The sequence below is a fragment of the Papio anubis genome, chromosome 10 (genome assembly GCF_008728515.1).
Source record: "Papio anubis isolate 15944 chromosome 10, Panubis1.0, whole genome shotgun sequence".
In the NCBI taxonomy this organism is placed as follows: domain Eukaryota; kingdom Metazoa; phylum Chordata; class Mammalia; order Primates; family Cercopithecidae; genus Papio; species Papio anubis.
In genome coordinates, this window is record NC_044985.1 from 5,828,407 (window position 1) to 5,852,265 (window position 23,859).

General features: G+C 39.7%; 1 protein-coding gene across 1 annotated transcript in view; it reads right to left on the reverse strand.

Moving 5' to 3' along the window:
• CNTNAP5 (contactin associated protein family member 5) overlaps positions 1-23,859 on the reverse strand; it is an 832,800-nt gene that overhangs the window by 348,250 nt on the left and 460,691 nt on the right. The window contains exon 8 of the mRNA XM_031651151.1: positions 3,109-3,335. Coding sequence (XP_031507011.1) covers positions 3,109-3,335 — 227 coding nt within the window. The remainder of the gene's footprint in view (positions 1-3,108; positions 3,336-23,859) is intronic.

Genomic DNA, 23,859 nt, shown 5'->3' on the forward strand with positions numbered 1-23,859 from the left:
GATTTTCAACTTCACACTTTTTTTTTAAAGCTCGACATCTTCTATTTTTAGCCTGATGGATGAAGTAAATTAAAGGAGAACAGTATCCATAGAGATGAACTCCTCAAAAAATTGTTAAATTACTTTTGGAGAAAGTGAGCGGAATAAGCTTTAACCGTCACAGGAATGTTCTAATGTGATTTGGCTGAAATTAGGGTTGCTGTGACTTAAATCTTCATGTTTCCCTTGTCTTGCTATTAAATTGATGGCCATTTAAGTTGTCTCTGAACTTCTTATAGCGGCTCTGACATTACAATCTGGATAACCTTATGTGGGTCCTGCAGTGTTTCTCTATAGGTATATATTGTTCTTGGCTATTTGGTGATAATATTTTTGGAACCAGACTTAAAACTTAGAAATTGGTGTTCACTGGGGCTCTTAGATAAAAACACCTAATTTTAGCCTTAGATGAACCCACAAGAATTCATTAGTTTTTCTTCCTAGGACCTGCAAAAAAATAAAAGGATCCCCAAAGTGATAAATTCATATACGTATTCACATATAAGAACTAGGTAAAGGCCAGGCACGATGGCTCACGCCTGTAATCCCAGCATTTTGGGAGTTCGAGGCAGGAGGATCACAAGGTCAGGAGATAGAGAGCATTGTGGCTAGCACGGTGAAACCCCATCTCTACTGAAAATACAAAAAATTAGCCAGGCATGGTGGCGGACGGCTGTAGTCCCAGCTACTCGGGAGGCTGAGGCAGGAGAATGGCGTGAACCCAGGAGGCGGAGGTTGCAGTGAGCCGAGATCACGCCACTGCACTCCAGCCTGCACAACAGAGTGAGACTCCACATCAAAAAGGAAAGAAAAGAAAAAAAAAGAGCTAGGTAAAATTTAAATTCAATCTCTGTTATTCCAGTGTTCTTTTCACTGTTCTAAATTTCTTTTTAATTTTATTTTTATTTTTAATTTTTGTGGGTGCAGAGTAGGTGTATATGTTTATGGGGTACACGAGATATTTTGGTACTGGCATACAATGCATAATAATCACTTCATAGAAAATTGGGTATTCATCCCCTCAAGCATACCCCTTTATGGTATGAACAATCCAATGGTACTCTTCTAGTTACTTTGAATTCTAAATTTTTCAGTAGAAAAGTTTTAATAAGTTTTTTTTTTTAATAAAGCCAAACAATTTTTTTTTGTTTCTGTAGGCAACTAACAGCAATAACTACATACTCCCCGATGACCAGTGGACTAGAAGACTAGTTCTTCTATAATTTGATCAGACTTCCCTATGGACATCATCAGTGAATCCTGCTTTGAAGGAATGGAGGAGGCTAAGGAATGGCTGAGAGGTCTTTAAGGATGAGAATATCAATGTCACTTACCTTTCCAACCCTATTGACATCTACCATGTTCTTTCTGAATCTCCAAGTCCCAGCCCAGCAACAGCAGGCATTTAAGAAAAACTGGCAGGAGCTGTCCCAGAATGATAGTTCTCACTGTAGTCCTCAGAATAGCTCCAGGCCTTGGCTCTACTCTTATGTCTAGAAAATGTTTATCTTACCCTTCTACCTTCTAAGCCAATTTCAAATTCCTAATTTTTCATGAAATGCTCTACAGTTCCACACAGCGCTTTCAGAAGTATCTTTCTCAATCACACTTACAGTCCATAGTTGGGCATACATTTCTCTGACTGGCAAACTTTCTATACTTTTTCATGTGTTTTCCCCTACCCATGGTCTCAATAAGACTATACAATTATAAAAATCAGGGCTGGGCCGGGCCCAATGGCTCACACCTGTAATCCCAGCGCTTTGGGAGGCTGAGGCAGGTGGATCACGAGGTCAGGAGTTCGAGGCCAGCCTGGCCAACACGGTGAAACCCCGTCTCTACCAAAAATACAAAATTTAGCCGGGTGTGGTGGCAGGTGCCTGTAATCCCAGATATTCAGGAAGCTGAGGCAGGAGAATCACTTGAAACCAGGAGGCGGAGGTTGCAGCGAGCGAAGATTGTACCACCGCACTCCAGCCTGGGCAACAAGAGCAAAACTCTCTCTCTCAAAAAAAAAAAAATAATAATAATTAATTAATTTAAAAAAATCAAGGCTCATATTCTTTACTTGTTTTTTATCCCTCACTCCTTATCCTGTGTATACTCCAGCCTACCTCTGTCTCACCTCTTACCACTCCTCCTCATTTTCAGCACCCTCCAGTCATCTGGAACTATTGGAAAATTTTGATTTTCCACAGAGCAGAGGACCCCTGTGCTTTATGTCTCCATTTGTTTCTTTGCTTCTGAGTATCCTTTTTCTTTCTTTCTTTTTTTTTTTTGTTTTTTGTTTTCTCCTATATTTCTACAACAAGATCAGCTCAAGTCTTCTATTTGAAGTCTCCCTAACACTGGGCTTGACAGGCAGTCATTAGCACTTATCACCAATATTCAGGTTCTCTTTTCTCCCCTTCCATGGTAAAAATTGCACTTCAGCCCCTATTGAAGTTGAGTGTGCCCACAGGGCTTTATTTGGCCAATAGAATGTGAGTGGAAGTAATGTTTTCTACTTCCAGTAGAAGCTTTGAAAAGCTACTGCATGCTTCCCTGTGCCTCCCTCCCTGTGTTTCCGCTTACCACAGCAACCTTCCAGATAATAGAACTTTGTTACCATCTAAGAATGAGGACAAGGTGGAAGAAGGGCCTCTGTCATGCTTGATGGGCTTGTGACACAGGCATGGCGTGGACCTTGTTACTTACACCACAGAGATGTTAGTTTGTTTACTACAGCAGCCTAACAACTCATCAAGACAATGCAATTGACTTAATAGCTCCCTCTTGTGTGCCTATGGCACTTTCCCTTGCTTCCACCTTAAACTTATTCAACTGTGTTGTCATGATCCCATTTCCTGTCTGTTTTGCTGGCAGACCATAAACTCCACAAGAATATGGCTTGTATCCATGCATCCTCTGTGCCCAACAAAGTGTTTGGTATATGATAACCTCTTAAAACATACATGTTGAATGAGTCAATAAAACATGCCTGCCCCATGCTAAATAGATCCTGAAGTTAACAATGGTATTCCTGGAGTTTTGTCCATCCCACCAGGGGCAGATGCTCAATTTACTCACAGTTGTGGCAGGTGGCACCAGTGTAACTTGTGTCACTGCAGTTACAATAGAAGGTGGTCCAGGACTGGGAGCAGCTTCCTCCATGTTCACAGTAGTTTGGCAAACACCTAATGAAAGAAAACATAAATGAAAAGAACCAAATCAACTGACAGAAAGGGGAAAGCAAAAATGCCTCATATCCAACTGCCTCAGTTAATAGTAGATATTGATTTGCTATACTCCCATACCTAAGGCAGGTTGAATGACGTCAAAATAGCATGAGTATTACAGTTTTACCACAAAAGGTAGAATCACCTTGCATTACTGGGCAATGTAAGTCTCAGAGCTGATGTAGGTATTTAAGTTAAGAATGTTATTATTGAGGCAAATTCATGTTGACTTAAAGTTAATTTGAAGCGGCCAGAATTTGTAAGGTTTTTCACTTACCAAAAAATAAAATGTATAAAGATCATCATTTTACATTTTTTAACGGTTTTGCATTTTTAAAGGAGAGGCAGATAATTGAGGTCATTGTCCTCATGCTTCTTTTTTGGGGAATGACCAGGTATCTATTTTAAACTGCACAAAGACAACATGAAATTAGAAAAGATGATACTTGTGTATCTAAAATGCAAGGATACTTTATCATTTGTAAAAGTATAAATGTTATCTTCAAAACAAAGGCTTCACTACTTAAGGCCAAAATAATATGGCTATTCTGAAAAATATTTTTACCACACACATAAAAAACTCTATACAATATTTATATAATTTGAATCAGCAATCACACTGAGATGACCCTTTCTTAAGGCTATTGTTCAAAATATGAAAAGTATATATGCTAATGAGTGTTATTCACAATGATGCCATTCATAATGGTGAATCGACATAAGTGTCCAACATTAGAAAATTACCTAGGAAATCTGTAGTACATAAAATTAATGGACTATCATAAAACTACAACAAATGATGTGGACAAAAGTGATTATAACAGACCAGGACTAGATTAAGTAAAAGTTTAACATACGAAGCATGAACACAATCAAATAAAACACAGCCTTTATAAATTTCAAAAATAGTGGAAAGGAAAAATTTTTAGAATTAGTTGGGCTAATGGGAGTGGAGGTAACGTTTATTTCTTCCATACAGAAATCACAGACTTTAGGGAGACATGTATCTGAGTTCAAATCCCATTTACTACATGATGCCTTTGGGTTATTCTCTGCACCTCTTATACTGCTGCCATTAAGAGATAACCTGGCTGGTGCTCAGTAAATGTAGTGAATAAAATTAAGAGTTAAAACAATGATACATACCATAATTTTTGAAAACAATCTTTATAGGGCCTGAGAGAGTATAGGAGAATAAATTCCGTGAATTTAAAAAGAAAGAGGGTGCAAGCAATGAAGTTACAGAAGTGGTATGTAATACAATAAATAGGTTCATTGTGAAGCCACTAAGAATCTGAGGCAAGCAAAAGTAAGATGATTTACTCTGACTGCCCTATATAGGTAGGAAAGCCTCCAGCAATGATTGTTTCAAAGCCCAGAAACGAATATTCCTGCATATGTTCAGATATATTATTAGAAATTTTCTGCTCAGCACAGCAAACATACAATTGTGCTGACGGGGCTTATGTTTGGGAAAAGCTTGCTGATAACTTTATGGTATTCAAGGATAGCCTAAAGTACGGGAAAGATTTAAATGAAGGGCCCATAGTTTTGCTATAGAATGTATTCACACAAAACAGCCAAACAAACAAACGAACAAAACAGTGGTCCTCTCTCTATTCAAATTCTACCTCTCCTCTTTATTCCCACCCACTCTCCTGGTCTTGATGGACAGGAAAGGCCACAGGCTTCTCACTTGGGTAACTCGGAGATCCTCTCCTGCTCTATGCCTGTCCTCGGAGCGAAGTTCCAAAAACTTAGAGCCTTGATGTCCTCATCCAAGTAAGGATCTCTTTCTCCAGGCATGTCCTGAGGAGATCCTGGGGGGCTAGCACTGTTTTGAATGCTCCCTGTCCCCACATCCTGCTTTCTTTCACATCCCGGCATCTCCCTGCTTCTGAAATACTGCTTCTCCTGCAGTTTACCTTTTGCCATAATTTCCTCTTCTGAAGCTGCTCAGTTTTTCCATGACCTTTCCATACTTCCTTTTGCCCCATCCCATCCCCCTCCGCACAGCACACATGTAAACACACACAGAGATCTCCATAATGAGCAAATGATAGTATTATTGCTGCCCTCCTCCAACAAGAAAGAAATTGCCTTAAGAAAGAAAAACGGAACAAAGCACGCTCAATAGGTGCTTATTCTGTAGTTCTTTTGTTTCGGGCCCCAAGAATGTTCAGGGTTGCCTTTGTTTGGCGGCTGAAACTATAAAATAAAAAACCCAGACATTCTCAGTGGTCGTGTTTTCAGACATAAGAAAGTTTGTCTGCAGTGAAAGAGAGATAGAATAAAAAGATATGCTGACATGCAGCATGCGGCAAAAAAGGGACACGCCAACACTGTGTGGTGGGTCCCTGCTGTTCTTGAGACTTCATTGCACCCATGAACTTCCTGAGGACTGGCTATTCTCATCTATATTGGATTCTGTGAAATAGCCCAACCCTTTTCCAGGAAAATCCTCATTGCAATTAGGCTAGTTCGAGCTGGCATTCTCTTACTTTCAACTAGAATTTTAACTTTGAGTAAGAAAGAATATTCGTAATTACAAAAAGAAAAAGAAACATTTTCCACACTTTAATTTTTTTTTTTTTTTAAATGAAGTCTTGCTCTATCACCCAGGCTGGAGTGCAGTGGGCAAGATCTAAGCCCACTGCAAACTCCACCTCCTGGGTTCCAGTGATTCTCCTGCCTCAGCCACCCAAGTAACTGGGATTACAGGCGCCTGTCATCATACCTGGCTAATTTTTGTATTTTTAGTAGAGACGGGGGTTAGCCATCTCTTCTATGGGTTGGCCAGGCTGGTCTGGAACTCCTGACCTCAGGTGATCCACCCGCCTCGGCCTGTCAAAGTGCTGGGATTACAGGCATAAGCCACACCGCACCTGCTCCACTTTAAATATTTTTAAAACAAAAGATTGCAAAATCCACTTTGGCATGTAGGGAGAAGGGTTTAGGCAAAAACTCTAAGAAATATCTGGGCACTTAGAACACATTTTTATTAACTTACTAGAAACTTATTTGTCTATGGTCACTCAGAAAAACCAATGATGCATTCCTGGAAGGGTAAAAGAGTACTTGAGTAAGGAAAAATCTAGTTTTCCCAGAATTAGAAAGAAAAAAAAATACTAATAAATGAGCAGGAGAGTTGCCTTCAAGCTTGGTTCATTTTGGTTCAATGCACACTGTGATTAGAAAAACTCATCTGTAAAATAGACGCTTGAGATAGAAGATGCGTAACACCAATTTTCTTATTTAAAAGGGCAGTTTTACGAGTATAGTTTCCATGTTCTTTAATCAGTTCGTTTTAACTGGGCTTTTGTTTCTTTCTCTATGTGGCATAAACGGAGCATCGAAGACATTAGCCCAGAAAAAGACCCATCATAGAACTGGGAAGTGAAAAGAGTCAATTAAGTGTGAGGGCACTCACTCTTTCAGGTGTTAGGCTCTTAATCCAAACTGCTAGGAGATAAACACATTGAACGTCTGTCTTCTAAAATCCTAACGATATTGCATCTGTAACTGCATCTGGATGGATGTGACTTCCTTTGGTGCACAATGTTTAATAAAGAAAGCTTTCGGCATGGACACAACGACTTTCCTCTTACTCCCCAAAGCCCAGACAAGCTAGCATGGTGATGTGTCCCAGGAAAAACTCAGATAGTGTGGCAGACACATTGGAAGCTCTTAGCTTCTGTATAAAAGCAGAATGTGCATTGTCTTAAGGGAAATGAGAGAAAGGGTTGAAAGAAAGAGAACAGATAGAAAAGAAAGGAGAAAAAAAAAGTCAGAGGGTTAAAAGTCTGTATAATGTTTATCCAAATAAAAATTTCTTCCAAAAGAGAAGGATCATTGCTAGGTGGGGCTATTGACAATCCGGGTAACAGGTAAAGTGAGAAGGTTCATCTAGAGTGGTCCATGTACCTAAGGTCACAGTCCATCCTACAGAGGTACATGGTTTGGGCCTCAAGGTGGTGGTTTTGTGTTGTGTTTGGCTGTTCATGGGAAATATGAAGAAACAGAGTATTTCTCTTTAAAGGCAAATGCACAGCAATGGAGACAGCCAAAGAAACGGCTTCAGAGCAGAGAGAAGATTTTGTAGGATGTTGGGAGATGGAACCACTAGGTAGACTAGAGACAGAGATTTGTGAGTATTTAAACCAGAGGCAAATGCACAGCAATGGAGACAGCCAAAGAAACGACTTCAGAGCAGAGAGAAGATTTTGTGGGATGTTGCGAGATAGAACCACTAGGTAGACTAGAGACAGAGATTTCTGAGTATTTAAACCGGAGTCCAATTTCAAGCATCCTGGCAAGCACACTTTCAGCTGAACATGCTCTCTCTACATGAGCGTTAGGAAGAACAAAAGGACCCCCGCAGCTTTCCTTCAGGAAGATCAGAGTGGGTATTTCTCTGTAACTCAGCTTTAACTGGGGCCCGGCTGAAGTTTCCAGCTGGAGTGGATGAGGCCTGGGAAAAGTGTGATGAAAGCAAGAGGAATCAAGACAGTTCAGGGAAATGCAGTCTGTCGGTTTGTTTTTAATTTGGAAAGTTTCACAGAAGACATATGAATTTTTGGCTTCTTTTCAAGCAAAAATAAGATGACTGAGCAAAGTCAAAGCAAATCTCATGGCTACACACGAGAGACTTCAATGTTTAGATTTGAGTTCAGCCTTTGCTGGTGAACTCCAGACTTCTCTACGCAGCTGTCTGCTGGACAGCTCCACGTGAGTGTCTAATAGGTATTCCAAATTTTGTGTACCCAAACTGAACTTTCCAGTCTCCTCTCTCACCCTGCCCCCACCACCTGCTTCACCTGTGTTCTTCACTATCACAGTTGATGCCAACACCCTCCTTACCAGTATCCAGGTTCTTAAACTTGGAAGATCCTCTCCTTCTCTCATAGCCTATATCCAAGATGTGAGCAATTCCTGTTGGCTGGGCCTTCAGAAGCTGTCTTGAATCTCACTACTTATCACCCCTCCCCTGATGCTGCTCTGGTCTGAGCCGCAAGCATCTCTCACCAGAATAACGGCAATTATCACCTAACTGGTCTCCCAGCTTCCATCCTTGGTCCCTTCAATTAATTTCCAACACAAGAGCAAGGGGGACCCTATAAAAACCTAAGGTAGATTATTTTAAATAGCTCTCCTCTGGCTCCCTATTTTATCTAGGGCAAAAGCAACATCCTTAAAATGATCTTCCAGTTCTTATTGATCTGCTCCCCTTAACACTCTCAACTCACCCCCACTCTTTTCCCTTTTCTACAGCTGCTCCAACCATGTTGACTTTGTTGTCCCTAAAGCACACCAGGAATGCTCCCTTGTCAGGGTTCTTGTGCTGGAATTCCCTCTACCCAGAGTGTTGTTCCCCAGATATCCCCATGGCCCATGTCTCAGCTCATGTTCCTGCTCAAGTGTCACCTCAAAGAGCCCTGCCACCATCATGTTATTTAATGTTGCAAACCTTCCTCACTGTTTCCCTGGAACCTCTTTCCCTGGAATCTCTTTCCCTGCCATTTTATTTGTCTTTAGCATGTATTACCTTCTAACACATTAGATATTCTGCTTATGCATCCGTTTATGATTCAGTGTCTGTCTCTCTGAAAATGAACATTAGCTCCAGAAGAGCACTGTTTGTTGTCTGTTTGGTACACTGATGTACTCAAAGTAGTAAGCAAGGTAGGCACTCTATAAATGGTTGTAGATTGATTGAATGAAGGGACGGACATTTCTGGGGTGCAGGCCTCTGTTAGGTAAGCCTCCTCAGTTCATCACAGCCTCACTGACCTTCACTCATTTGCCATTACCTGCATGCTCCTGAGCAGCTAAGTAAGAACTCAGTAGGAAAGAGGGCAGGCAAAGGAGCCTCATTTGTGTGTGTGTGTATGATTTTTTTTTTTTTTTTTTTTTTTTTTTTGTGGTGAGACAACAGTAACACAAGGAAAAAGAGCCTTCTGTGCAGCCACAGGCAAGGAGCAATTGAGAGAGGGAAGAGAAACTCAGGTTTCTCTGAGTGGAGAAGTAAGATAGAGACCATGAATTGGATGTTCTTTAGTGGCCACTTAGGGATGCAAGTCAGTAATGCAATTCCTTTTGATTACTTATATCCATCGAGCTGTATTTTTGGGCCCTAACAACTTTATGGCTTAAGTACTTAGAAAGATAATTGTCCTTTAATTGGATCAGAAGCAGAACCCTTATGCATGATGCAACTTAGAGCTTTTTTTTTTTTTTTTTTCTTTTTTTGAGGAGGGGGGCGGTAGAATATCTAGCATTCCTGATAAAATCTGTGTACAATTTTGATAGATTTTCATGAGATTAAAAAGTCTGCTGAAAAATTCAATTTACCTATCCTGCTCACCTTGATCCTTGTTACCTTTAACCAAACCTGACTTTCTGATCTCCTCCCTCACCCTGCCCCCACCGTCTACTTCACCTGTGTTTTTCACTCTCACAGTTGATGGCAATACCCTTCTTACCAGGATCTAGGTCCCCAAACTTGAAGATGCTCTCCTTCTCCCATAGCCCATATCCAAGATGTGAGCAATTCCTGCTGGCTGGACCTTCAGAAACTGTCCTGAATCTCACCACTTATCACCCCTCCCCGATGCTGCCCTAGTCTGAGCCACAAGCATCTCTCAGCAGAATAACTACACTTTTCAGCTAACTGGTCTTCCAGCTTTCGTTCTCGACCCCTTCAGTTAATTCCCAACACAAGAGCAAGGGGATCCCACAAAAACCTAAGGCAGATCATATTGAAAAATACAATAACCTTAAACTAGCTTTATGACTATTTAAGTAATTTTTAACCAAACATCTTTTTTTTCCTTCCTACAAAATATCTCCACCAAGAGGAAATTTTGATCTTGACTTTCTTTAAGGCCTTTCCCTGGCCAAAAAGTTTGAAAACACTTTGACATGTGTTCGCAATCACATCTGGGATGTTGCTTTAACAGTATTATTTCCCCTGTTTTACAGATTTAAAAAGTGAGACTAGGTGAGAGTGAATAACTTGCCCAAGTACAAAGTGACAGAGTCAGGAAGGTGAAGCGTACTACCTGTCACTGAAGTCTGTACTTTGGAGCACTGCACATCCTCCTTCAAACAAATGCCAGATCATCTCCCTAAAAGTGATACCTAAGCATACATCTTAGGCATCACTTCTGCCAAAGTGAGGGCTAGGGGGCTTTGCATATTTTCTCCACTGATTCCAGACACTGTTATGCAATGTGGAGTTGTCACTTTAAATTTTTTTAAAAGATACTTTTTTGGTAGGAAAAGGGATCTTAATATGACAAATGGATTAATTGGAAATAAAATTACACGAAAGAAAAAACATGTACGTTTGCACAATTAACAATGATATAGAATTTATTCTATAAATTTCCAATGGGAAAGGAAGATGTCAATTCTGTTTTCAATCCCTCTTCGCTACTAGTTTGTGACATCTTCAAAATAGATTAACCCAGAAGACAGCCTCTGCCCCTGCCCTGCTCTTGTGGTTTACATTTTTTTGCAGACGACAGAGAGTTTTTCTGTGCCCTAAGCCTATGTGAGTTAACATGGTTGCTTTCTCGTTCTTACTACTAATGTCAGAAAATTTTAGACTCTGCCTGCTTTTAGCAGAAAGACCTTATTAGTTATCATTGCAAGCCAAATAAAGTCATTTAACCTACCACACATTTTTATTGCATGCCATTTAAATTAAACTTAAGTTGTATAATCCCACAAGTACAGAAAAATGTAAGAGTTCATCCATGTGTATTAAGCAAATGGAAAATTCATAGAGGATCCATATTTGGTCTTTGAATCTAGTGACATGGGTTTCGTGGTCAGCCAGCTGTGGATGTTACGGAGCCCTTGCCTGAGCTTCCACACACAGGGGCCAAAGATCTCCACCACAGTCACCAACACTGACAGTCTCAAATCTTCATCACTTAGCACATTATGTGTCTTCCTCAGGCATGCAATTTTTAAGCCCAGAAGTTTCCGAATTCAGCATCAAAAGTTTAAAATAATCAGAACGATGGTATGAATGTTTTTGGGGTAAAGAAGTATGGTACTGAAAGAGAAAAAAGGTCACAAAACTGGTCCTGGACAGAAACTTCTGTGTGATGTAATTTTCATTTTTCTCAGGAAAAAATCAGCATTCCCAAGTTAAAAAAAATACTTGAGCATATTTACGATGAATTTTAACAGGGTTAAGACTCAGTATCAGTTGACTATCAGTCTTAGGAAGAACCTTACCCTTAGAATCTTAATGTCTTACCTTAAGTCATGAAGTTTAATAATCATTCACTGAGTTTTTAATCTTTAAATTTTTCTAAAAACATTAAGTCTAACAAGGAATATCTCATTTATCTTTTCTCTCATAAAGGTCCCCGGCCAAGAGAGAATTTTTGAATTGGCCGGCTCCAGTTCTTGTCTCTTGTAGGAAGATTATAATAAAACTTTGACTATATTTTAATAGTCCTTTAGTGTTTGTAGTTTGTAAGAGAACTTGGCCTATTTGAGTATAATTCTTGTAAACTTCCATTTAAAATGTGTAAGGCCGAGCTCAGTGGCTCACTCCTGTCATCTCAGCCTTTTAGGAGGTCGAGGCAGGAGGATTGCTTGAGGTCAGGTGTTCAAGACAAGCCTGGACTACACAGGGAAACCCTGTCTCTACAAAAAATTCAAATAATAGCTGGGTATGGAGGTGCATGCCTATACTCCTAGCTACTTGAGAAGCTGAAGTGGGAGGATTGCTCGAGCCCAGGAATTCACAGCCACAGTGGGTTATGACCTCACCACTACACTCCAGCCTGGGGGACAATGTGAGAAGACCCTGTTTCAAAAAAAAAAAAAAAAATTACAAAATATATGAGACAACTGATTTAGATCTTTAATTGAAATCTTCCTTAGTAAAAAACCTAAGACAGAAGTTCATTTAAGTTAAATGTTTGTTTTCTGAATGTTTAAGATTGACAAATGTTCGTCACATTCTGTTTGTTAATTAACAAATCAATGAACTTGGAAAGTTAATAAACTATATCGTATATGAAGTTTAAAGTATTTGAAGGTACTTAAATAACTAAATCCAAGATTAAACATTTCCAAAGGTCCCTTAGACCTGATAGCTAAAACCTGCTAGATGTATAAATAGAATAAGACATTATAAGCTGAATTTTAAAAAAAGAAAAAAAAAATTTAACAAGGATTTTAAAATGTTAAGAAACTCGACATCACTTTTTTAAAACCAAAAATAAACCTTGCTACAGTCTGTTCTGCATACAAAAAAATCATCTTTTGCGGGGACCAGAACACTCCCATCGGCACCTGCCTTGGTTCACAATTCTGTTCTTACATCCCACCTTTGGCCCTCATGTCCCTGGGGAGAAGCTCAGCTTCTCCATCAGGCTCTGCACAATGCTCAGGAGCTGACCCTGGGAGCCACTTCCATTTGTTCAGTCTGGAGCACTGAATTCTGCCTCTAGTTTCCCTTCCTCTGTCTGTCTCCACAATGGTTACTTTTTGGTGAAAATAACAGGTTTTAGATTTAATCTATTTGCCAAGTTGTTCTCCCAAATTCCCTAAGTAGTATTTTGATAAATTTGTTTATTCAAAATTGGAAAACTCTGGATTTTATTTTTCTTAATTTGCAAATATTTACAGAAAAACATTTTGCATCATTTTATTTGCATTCTTTTTTTTGATACTGCATAATCAATCCTTTTATTTCCCTTATTCATTCTAACTTTGTATTTTTATATTTTTTTTGAGACGGAGTCTTGGTCTGTTACCAAGGTTAGAGTGCAGTGGCGCTATCTCGGCTCACTACAACTTCCACCTCTTAGGTTCAAGTGATTTTCCTGCCTCAGCCTCCCAAGTAGCTGGGATTACAGGCAAGCGCCAGTGTGCCCAGCTAATACTTTTATTTTTAGTAGAGACTGGGTTTTGCCATGTTGGCCAGGCTGGTCTTGAACTCCTGACCTCAGGTAATCTGCCTGCCTCGGTCTCCCAAAGTACAAGGATTGCAGGTGTGAGCCACCCCGCCAGGCCCAACTATTTCTTCTTGGAACACATTGCCCCTTTACAGCCTTTGCCAGTGTTTTGTGTTATACTACTTTCTGGTCATGCAGCATATGAAGAACATTGCCATAATGCCATGGACACAGTGGCATTTTAAAAACTTAACTCATATATCTGCTTTGACCTAGAATTCTGTTTCTTTCAATAATGTCCCAGAAATACATTTTTACACATACAAAAACAATGTAAAATTATTGTCATTGATAATACTTAAAAACATAATTAATGGATAATCTACCATTTGGGGGATGGCTAAATAAATGATAGTACATCCATACTGTAGAATGCCATGAGACATTAAAACGAATAGTACGTCTGTACGTAAGGAGATTGGAAAATTCTTCAATGGATTGGAAATATGTTAATAGTGGTTAACTGTGGGAATATAAATACCATCTCATTTTTTTATATTTCTGCTCATGGCTTTTACAATGAGTCTGGAAAGAAATGTTGAGATATTTTGTTTTAGTTTGTATATGTGCATGTGTGCGTACATAAACACGCACACATATATATACACACAAATATATAGATATACTCACACATAGACATATGTGTGCATGTGAGTGCATGTGTGTATATGCTTGCTATCGAACAATGGTAAAGGGACATTCATGCAGCTGAGGGAGGAAATGGTCTGTAAAAAGAGAGAGTCAAGCTGTCCTAAGGCACATTCTAAGCCCAGGAAAGAGACCAGCTGGACAAAAGAAGATGTTCAGATGTAAAGAAGATGTTCAGATATAAAGAAGATGTTCAGATATCTGAGGATGGACAATCTACCTGGAAAGGTGGGCACTGGATATTTATCACTGCCAATGTGTTCAATGGCCCCATGAGATGCCAGGCCTGTCCTGGTGTCATTGCCTGGATGCAGCTGTCATAGTACCCAAGAGGTGTATATTGGGGTCACCTTTTCATGTGAAGCTCCTGAGACTCAGTGAGTTCCAGATTTCCAGTGACAGCAGAGTGAACATTTAAACCCAGGTCTAACCGACTGCCCTCTATGTCCCTCATCAAACTCTAGAAATCAAATTAAATGGGGACGGCCTTTGCCCTTTTGGATAAAGCTCATCTGATAGCACACTTCTCATGATCACCATTCATTATTGCCCCCCATTGATTCATGTACATTCTAAGTCTCTTGTAAAAATTAAAAGAAAATGGTCCTTTGTCTAAGAAAATAAGCACAGTGGTTAACTGTGTGTGCCCAAGTGGCCATTTTTATTGCAGTTATTTAAACATATTAACTTTTTAGACTCATGCCCACCCCCCTAAAAAAATCTTCAACCTGAACACATCTTGAGAAAATCATCGGTTAAAAGACAACAGCATAAAAAATATACTCAGGGTACTTAAATAAAAACTTATGGAAATAATTTTTCCTCACCATTAAATTTCCCTCTTCTCCATTTCCCATAACAGACTAAAATGAATAGGACACCAAATGACAGGACTTTGAAATTCCCAAATGTTCAGATAAATGATTCTCTATACATGAATCTGAATGTATTTATGCTCCACAGAGTAACCTCCCTTTTAAAGAATTCTCATTCCTTCTTTATACAGCTGAAGGTCAGTTTAATTTCTATATGCTTTCCTTGGAGACAAAAGAACAAAACATTTCAATAGTTCTCAAAATGCAAGCTGACTAATGTAAGCTGTGTTATGAAGCTCATACATTAAAAATCAGCTAGGTTGAGTTCCTTTGTTTGCTTTAATTAGCAGCCAACTGCATTGATCTTGTTTTGGTCAGAGAGCTTCTCTGAAAGCTTTTGAAACCTATTTCTGTGCCTTTCCATTCTAACAATTATCATAATCCCATTTTACCCCCACAGTTGGATCTCCATTATAATTGAAATTTGTTGTAATTACAGCAGATGCAGACGTTAAGGAATTAAGGAAATAAAAAGAAAAGTGTCAAAAGTCAGTTTCCTAAATTTTCCAGGGTCTAGTTCACAGCAGGGAGTCAATTGCAGATTGTTGCGATGATCCCTAGATAATGGACAAGCAAAGATGATCGAATGAGTTTGCAATGCACGTCAGTGATCCCAGCAACAATGCTGGGGTTCAAGAAGAAGCCGGGCACAAAGGGCACACATGTCTCTCCCTGCACGGGCCAGTGAGGGCCACTGAACAGAAAAGGGAAAGGTCTTCTCTCTACTCTACTGCACACCTAAAATGTATGACCCTGAAGTGCTCAATTATTCAAAGGCCAGTTCTTCAAAGCAGAGGACATTCAGAATCAAGAAGAATGTATCAGCATCAACCATACTAATGTTGTTAATATGACAAACAACCTGAGCCTACGAAAATAGTAGCAAGACATTGCTACCTGGGAACTTTAGAAACAAGTCCCCTACCACCAAATTATAAAATCATATATACCAAAAACATTCACAAAGGAAGAGAACTCCCTATTAGCTTGGTGGGGTCATTTTCACAAAAGAGAATATAATTACATTTCTCTAATCAACCCATTTATCTCAGGGACCTAGAAAGGATCCATCAGAATGGAAATCCACCACACAATTGAAAGAGGGGCTACAGATTTCATGGGAGAGAAATCTGGTTGGGTTAGTCGACCTCACAACCATTAGGAAGAGGGTTTTGTGTTCCTTACACTAGCAGGCTTTTGTTCAGCATCATGATTGCGGTACCTCGGTTGGAATATTGGAGCTATCGGGAAGCGCACAGACAGTAGAGCTCTCCAGATTACTATAAGGGTCTTCTTGTTAATTTTAGGACATCACTCAGATTCCACTACGAATAGAAATATTTCTATTACTTGACTCAGTGCTTCTCAAACTTTGGTTAAAATGAAGACCCTGATACAGAGGTTATGAATTTATAATAAGTTTCTGGGGAATGAGAAAACTACTGGCTCCCAGACCTCGCTGAATAGCAAAGGTCTGCACCTCAGTAGAGAGTCATTCTGTAGAGGTGGTTCAGAGGGGTTGCAAATTGTGGGCTTTTATTTTTTTCCCTTTCCTTTCCTTGTTTTGGGCTCTCTTGTCAAATATTTCTAATTATTTTGTAAGTTTTAAGTTAAAATGGTATCATTTTCGAATGTGTCATGAATCAGGTTTTAACACACAACACTAGCGATGTTAGTCTTTAGCTCCAGGCTAACTCTGCGGACTTTGATGGAAATCTTTCCCCACCTTCCCTGGGATTCCTGTGAACTTTAATGGGGAATGATGTTACACTGCACTGTTATGTATCATCAGGGCTGCTCAGGCCCACGCAGGCAGTAGAGTGGATACAGAGAGGGCACCGCTACTCCACAGCCTCATCCCCTTAAGCCCAGCCATGCTCAGGGACACCTGCATGCTACAAGCTCTTTCCACTGCATAAGAATGAAGCAATAACAAGCGAGTGGATGAACATGATATTAAAATAATAACATATCATAGCAAGTGTTAGCACTGACTATATATTTATCTGGCTTTTACTTTTCTAAGAAATGCACACGATTCTCAAATTTGAAGTAAAAAAAAAGAAATTATACCCACTTTTGAATGCTTCTAGATCAGTCTTATTGAAAAACAGCAGCTATTGCAAAGCGTGGTATCTAGAACTTCTATCAACAGGTAGCTTATGTGTGTAAATCAAGATTTTCTCAATATTTAACAACCAAACCAGAACAGCCAAATAAAATGAATCCCGAGGCTAATGTATGACTGCAATTTTTGACACTCCTCCCCCTGGATCTAAGAATTATTTTCATAGACCATGTCTAGAATTATTTAATTTAATCTTCAAATATTGTATTTATTTGTTGTGGATAGAACTAAAATTTTATTTGATGGAATACAAAAATTTCACCACATTAAAGTAAAAATGAAAACTACTCATAGAATGCAAGCCAAACATATACACCATGGAATACTATGCAGCCATAAAAAAGGATGAGTTTGTGTCCTTTGTAGGGACATGGATGCAGCTGGAAACCATCATTCTCAGCAAACTATCACAAGAACAGAAAACCAAACACCGCATGTTCTCACTCATAGGTGGGAACTGAACAATGAGATCACCTGGACTCGGGAAGGGGAACATCACACACCGGGGCCTATCATGGGGAGGGGGGAGGGGGGAGGGATTGCATTGGGAGTTATATCTGATGTAAATGACGAGTTGATGGGTGCTGACGAGTTGATGGGTGCAGCACACCAACATGGCACAAGTATACACATGTAACAAACCTGCACGTTATGCACATGTACCCTAGAACTTAAAGTATAATAATAATAATAATAATAATAATAAAAGAATGCAAGCCAAAAAGGACACAGGTTATAATTGGGCCCACCAATCTCCCTCTGGATTTTATTATCCCAGCTGCTCTAGGTTTCATTTTCCAATGGAGACTACCACTGTCCAAGCTTGGCCCTTGTTGCTGTAGTCACTGCCGTGGTCTCTAGAACCCATGGACGAAGGCCTGGATTACCCAGGATGCTGATCCATTTTGACATGTTTCAAGGTTCTTTAATTTTTGCTTTAAAGGTCATGCAATGAAATTAAAATTGATCTGGCGTTTGAGAATCAGAGGATTAGGGACTGTGCCCAGAGGCTACCATGTCTGAGCATGGAGGCCACTGTGATGGAGTAAGGGCTGGTCTGGGACCATCCCCTTGTGCCCCAGCTGAGGCACTGCATGACCTCCTTCAGAGGTGACAAGATTCAGTCAAACATCCCAGGTGTCTGATTAGCGACCCAAGTTTTAATCCCAGTTCCTCCAATTTCTAGCTCTGTGACATTTGCTATTATCGATACCTTTCAGAGACTTAGTTTCTCTGTTTCTAAAATCAAGACAAAGCACGCACAATATCTGAATCTTTGTGGGAGTTAAATCAGGTCTTATAGAATGTAAGTAACTGTGAACTCTTGTTATTTTTGTCACTTATACTTGCAGATGGTTTTGTGACACAGTCATAGACTGGTTTTTTCTTTTCTGCACTCTTTCCATTTTTTAACCTTTTTTTTTTTTCCCCAGCTCGTGGAGAGACAGATTTGGTTTGCACATTGCTAAGCTCAGTTTACTACTCAGCCTGCCTCTGCAGATCTGGGATTTCCATTCTCTGTTGCCAACCACAGGAGCTGAAAACAAAGGTTACACTTCATCTTTGTTCATTTAAATTTCATCAGTGTCCCGTCCTTGTGAACAGCAAACCCGGTTTCATGGAGTGAACTGGGCAGCCGTCTCTCCACTTCAGTTCTGACCTGCATCTGGGGCTTGAGTGGTGAAGGCAGAGAGATCCTAAGCCACACTGAGTGGTAGAGCACAGCCTCGCCATTAAACTGCTGGTGGCCACAGGTTGTTGCTAATGATTCAAACTGCAGCCGGCCAACAACTTAATTGGCCCCTGACATCGTGTCTGTTCTAGAAATAGATTCTGAATCCAATTTGAGCTAAAATGTCACGGCCCTTACACATGACATTATGGAGAACACAAACAAAACAGAAAACACTAAATCCTTCCCTCTACAATCAATGCTTTTTTCCCACTCTCAGCTTGTTTAGATTCTTCAGCCTCTAACTTAAGAGTGTAAAAGGTATGGTCTAAAAAGACTTATACTAATGCAAACCTTAGATGGAAATGTTGAAAACCCAGTTTAAGCCATTTTAGGAAATGAAAGAGCCATGGGTTCGAAGATGCAAGTGAAAGCTGAATGTCTCTAAACAGCAGGAGGAGACACAGCATCGTTTCAGGAAATGCTGAACCTCAGGGCTTGACTACAACCAGGTGGCTGGCTCCTCCCTGACCATCTCTTTTCTCTGTGGGTTGATTTCACTCACCCTCCCGCATCCCTGTCTGCTCCTGTGGCAGGAATTGTGGCAACCAATTGCTGAATCCTGCAGTCTAAGGCTTCTGCTATGAGAAAAGAACCTTACTCTCTAATCTTAAATGTGAGAACCCCTGCAAGGGGCTCTGTTTGGCCTGACTGAACCAGCCACCCTGGCCAAGGCAAGGACTTATACAAGAATACAGATTTCCTGGAGGTCCACACCATGGGAGATGAATAGGAGCAGCCACCCCAGGTACTGACACAACAGGAGCCCCTTGATCAAATCATAGATGGGTTCTAAAGGGCCTCACACAGGAATACACATGTCCCCTGGCTTTACTGGCTCTCGCCTTTGCATGAAAATCCTCTTTGTTGTTCTAAGCTCAACTTAAGTTCTATCCCGGGAAAGAGTTCCCAAAATGAACAATCCACACCACAAAATTCAGTCTTTAGCTGCCCATCAACTGTATTTTTATTAAGTTAGAATTAAATGTCATACCGACTGTCAGTTCTTAGACGGCTCAGGTCACTCCTCATTTTGTTTTTAATTTTTCCTTGCGGGGCTTACTCTCTCTTCCTACTCCTATGGCTGATGTCACCTCACTCATCTGTCATTCAATGCACCAGTTCTCTACTGAGCCCAAAGCCTGCGAGGGAATCTGCATACTGTCTGATGCCACCATTGCTAGCACTGAGGCTGGTACAAAACTTGCAGTCTATTTGCTATCTCTAGGGGATTTTGTCGGGACGGGGGAGGCAGTGGGATTGGCAGGGGAAAGAGAGAAAGATTCTGCTCCCTCCCTTTTCTTGCTTAATTCTCTCTAAATATTTCTACATGTAAAATAAAGTTAACTTTTCTACCAGGTGTCGAACTCTGGACTTAGTGTGCTAGACTTGGTGCTTGCTTATCACAATCATGACTTCAACGAATCAATAAAACAATCTTGTAAGACAAGCATCACTATCTCTAGGAAAGAGAGGCTCACAAATCGAGTAGCTCAGTTAAGATCACAGACACTAAAAATGCAGGCTGCAAGCTTGTTTGTACAAATCAAAAGCGCAAGTCTTCCATACCAGAAGGAAAAAGAGGCAGAAGCAGTTACCTTTAAGGATAAGTGTTCCTTTTGTAGAGAAAAGTGGAAAGTGAAGGCTAATGTCTGCTTATGACTCCCGAGTTCTCTTTAATGGTAGCTTGTGAAGTCTCATTGTCTACACTATCAACTGCATCCCAGAGTGGCTGCACCACGGCCCACAGTGAGCAACCCAAGGAGTTCTTGGTGTTTCCTGTGATTTATTCACTCTAGGGCAGCATTTCCAAAAGCTCATTATGTGAACGAGTAGTTTTGTGGGAAGAAGGGCTTCGTAGTCATATACGTTTATAAACTCGTGCACAGCTTTCAGCGAATTACCCCCCTGCATGGTTTACAAACATGAGGATGCTTGTTTAGATTCTTCAGCCTCTAATTTAAGAGTGTAAAAGATGTGGTCTAAAAAGACTTATACTAATGAAAACCTTAGATGGAAATGTTGAAAACCCAGTTTAAGCCATTTTAGGAGATGAAAGAGACCTGGGTTTGAAGATGCAAGATGCACACACACACACACACACACACACACACACACAGAAATCCTGCAGTAAAGAAACACACTTAACTTTTCTTACTCCAGCATTTCTCAAACTTATTTGAACAAAGAAAACATTTTCCACAGACTATCATTAACATTAGGCAGAACTAGAAGTATAGCTCCCCATTGTGCAGGAAAAATTTAGATGAGCTTATATTACCATGAACTCAATAAAGAAGTGGCTTTATTTAATCTGCTGACACAATACTTCTAAAGGACTGGTCTACAGGTATCCTGGGATGTTGGATAAAATGCAGATTCCAACCTCCATTCCAGATGGACTTAATCAGAATCTCTGGGATTGTAGGGTACAAACAACTGCATTAAAATACATTTATAAGGGATTTTTATGAATTCCAAAGTTTGAAGCTATCAGTTGGTCGGGCTGAGGCTTAACTTTTAATGTTTTATTTATTTATATTTTGGAGATGAAATCTTACTATGTATCCCAGTCTAATCCTGAACTCCTGAGCTCAAGCCATCCATCCTGCCACCTCGGCCTGCCCAGTAACTAGGACTAGAGGGCTGTGCTACTGTGCCTGGCTCGAGGCTGAATTTTAAAATTATTTGTAACCCATCCTTAGCTTTGAAGAGTGTTCTGGGTTAACATCTGTAGTCTAGTATAGGTCTTTAAGTAATGCCATTTGTGCTAGTACAGAGACTCAGATGAAATCAAAGCCAACTGGGTTTTCCATATGATAAGGCCTGAAATTCACTCTTGACAGATTCCCAGGACCACAGCCACCGCAATAATGACTCATGCAAGCAAACTGACAAGAGACTAGTGTGTGATACTAGAATCCCAATTAATAAATATACGTTAAATGTTATGACTTTCAAAGGGATCATTATTTCCACCAGACTGATCAATATCTTTTCTTCCTTTAAGTTAGCTTCTTAGGTTTGCCAAATATGTGAGGGCTGCAAATAAAGATTGAAATCAGGACAAGAAAAGTTACAGAATTTGGGAGTTTCATGCCTTTACCTTGTGATAGGCATTAATCTAAACCCAGTCTAGAAAATGAGCTCACATGTTTTGTTGACCAAGCAGAGTACCTCCTTCTTTGAATTACTCAGATTTGAGCAGGTGGTTTTGGGAATTCTATTAATAACTTCAACATATAGTATGCTATTGGAGATTTTAAAAGTGAAGACTCTCGACTCTCTTATTTTAGAAAAAAAATAGAAACCAAACCTTACTAAATGGATTATATTTAGATTACAATGTGTGTTTTTTTAACACGTATTCTAATTTAGAAAGTAACTTTGAACTGGATAACAGAAATAGCAAAAGAACACTTGATATCATAAACTTGTCTTCTTCAGTAATATAAAATTTTTGACATTTTGACCTATCAATCGATAAATCACTTATTTGCAAGGATGTTGGGAGAAATTAAGTCAAATAGTTATAAGCCCTTCTCTTCCGATGTAATTGTCTTTGGGAGAAGGGGTTCCATGACAGATAGTGACCATGACCATACCCAACCTGGGCTGCTAAGGTTGACATTAAATCTACCCCACCAGATCTGAATTTGAGGGCCCAAACCCAATCTTTATACTTACATCTGGTGCAGTCTGCAGCTGCTGAACTTACAGATGAAAAAAATGTAAAATCCACAAGTACTGGCTCTAGCAGAGCGTCTAACCCTGCCCTCTCCAATATGGTAGTCACTAGCCACATGTGGTTACTTACATCTAAATGTATCACACATTTTGAGTTCTCTATTACCACTAGTAACAAGATGTTAGACAGCATAAAGAAGATGATTTCTATCACCACACAATGTTCCATTGCACAGTGCTGGCATAGACAAGTAATATTTGATTCACAGAAGCAATAATTATATTACATTCCTGTAAGCTTTATCAATTATAAGGGGGGATATTCCAACTCAGTCTGAGGAGAGGATTAAGGTACTATGGGAGTGTACAATTGACGTTATTTCTATTATTCCCCATTGATGTTGCAACAAAGTATGGGCTTTTTTCTTTACATATCTGATGCTAGGAAGTCTTAATTCAGTTCTTTAGCTAAAATTAGCTTTATCTATTTGATTTTCCTTATTTATAACTCATCTTCTTACCAACTTACTTTTGTTTGACACATGCTTTTTCCTTAGAAACATTAGCCTTAGTCCAAACACTGTCTAGCCTTGCATGGATACTCTCTTGTATCTTCAAGATGATCCCTTAAGACCTATTAGATGGTTCACTTAACTTTCAAAGGGCAACTTTTTTTAACTTCTAAGTTTTTTGGGGATAGAAGATACTTGCCAACTATATAATATTGGGAAAGTAATTTCATACCTGTGAACTTCAGTGTCCTTCTTTGTAAAATGAGCATAGTTCATTTTAAGATATTTTATTATAGTTCTCTATGGATTTGAACAAGAAAATTAGTAGAAAAAAATCTAGCTAGCACCTGGTCCATTGTCGAATTTTGGTAAACCTAGGTGATACTAGTTAGAATCCACTGTAGGAACAAGTACAGAAAAACATCAAAGGAGAAAAAAAATACATCTTCTATATTCCTTTTTATTAAATAAAGAGGCTTTAGATGGCATTTGGCAAAAGCTGGAAGCAGCTCTCTACAGTAGAAGATGCTAGAGAGTTTGACAAAGCCAAATGAATAACAATGTTGTTTAAGTTTCTGCCAGGCACTTTTGAAGAAGAGAGAAAATAAATACATCTAGAAAACAGGGACAGTGTATGGACTGTATCTGATTCGAATGTTGCTTTCTGGGCTAATGTGAAACCTTTCTTCTTCAGTAACTTCACTTTCAGATAAACAGCCGACATGGTTACAGACACATCAGCATCCTTCCCTGACAATTTTTTGTTCCATTCCTACTAGGTAAACACCACCAACTTTACAAACGTTCACTACTCTGCCTGTAGGAGCTGCTTAGGGGCACACGGTATCCAGAGGGTACACTCAGCAGATCTTATTACCAGGACGCTGCTCACATCCTTTAACAATCACCAAAGACATTCTGTCTACTTCTCTGGAGCTGCCTTCTATTACAGAGCTAACCTTTCTTTCTTTTCTTTTCTTTTTTTTTAAGCACAAGATTGTAATATGGATAACGTGCTCCTATGCTTCCTTCCA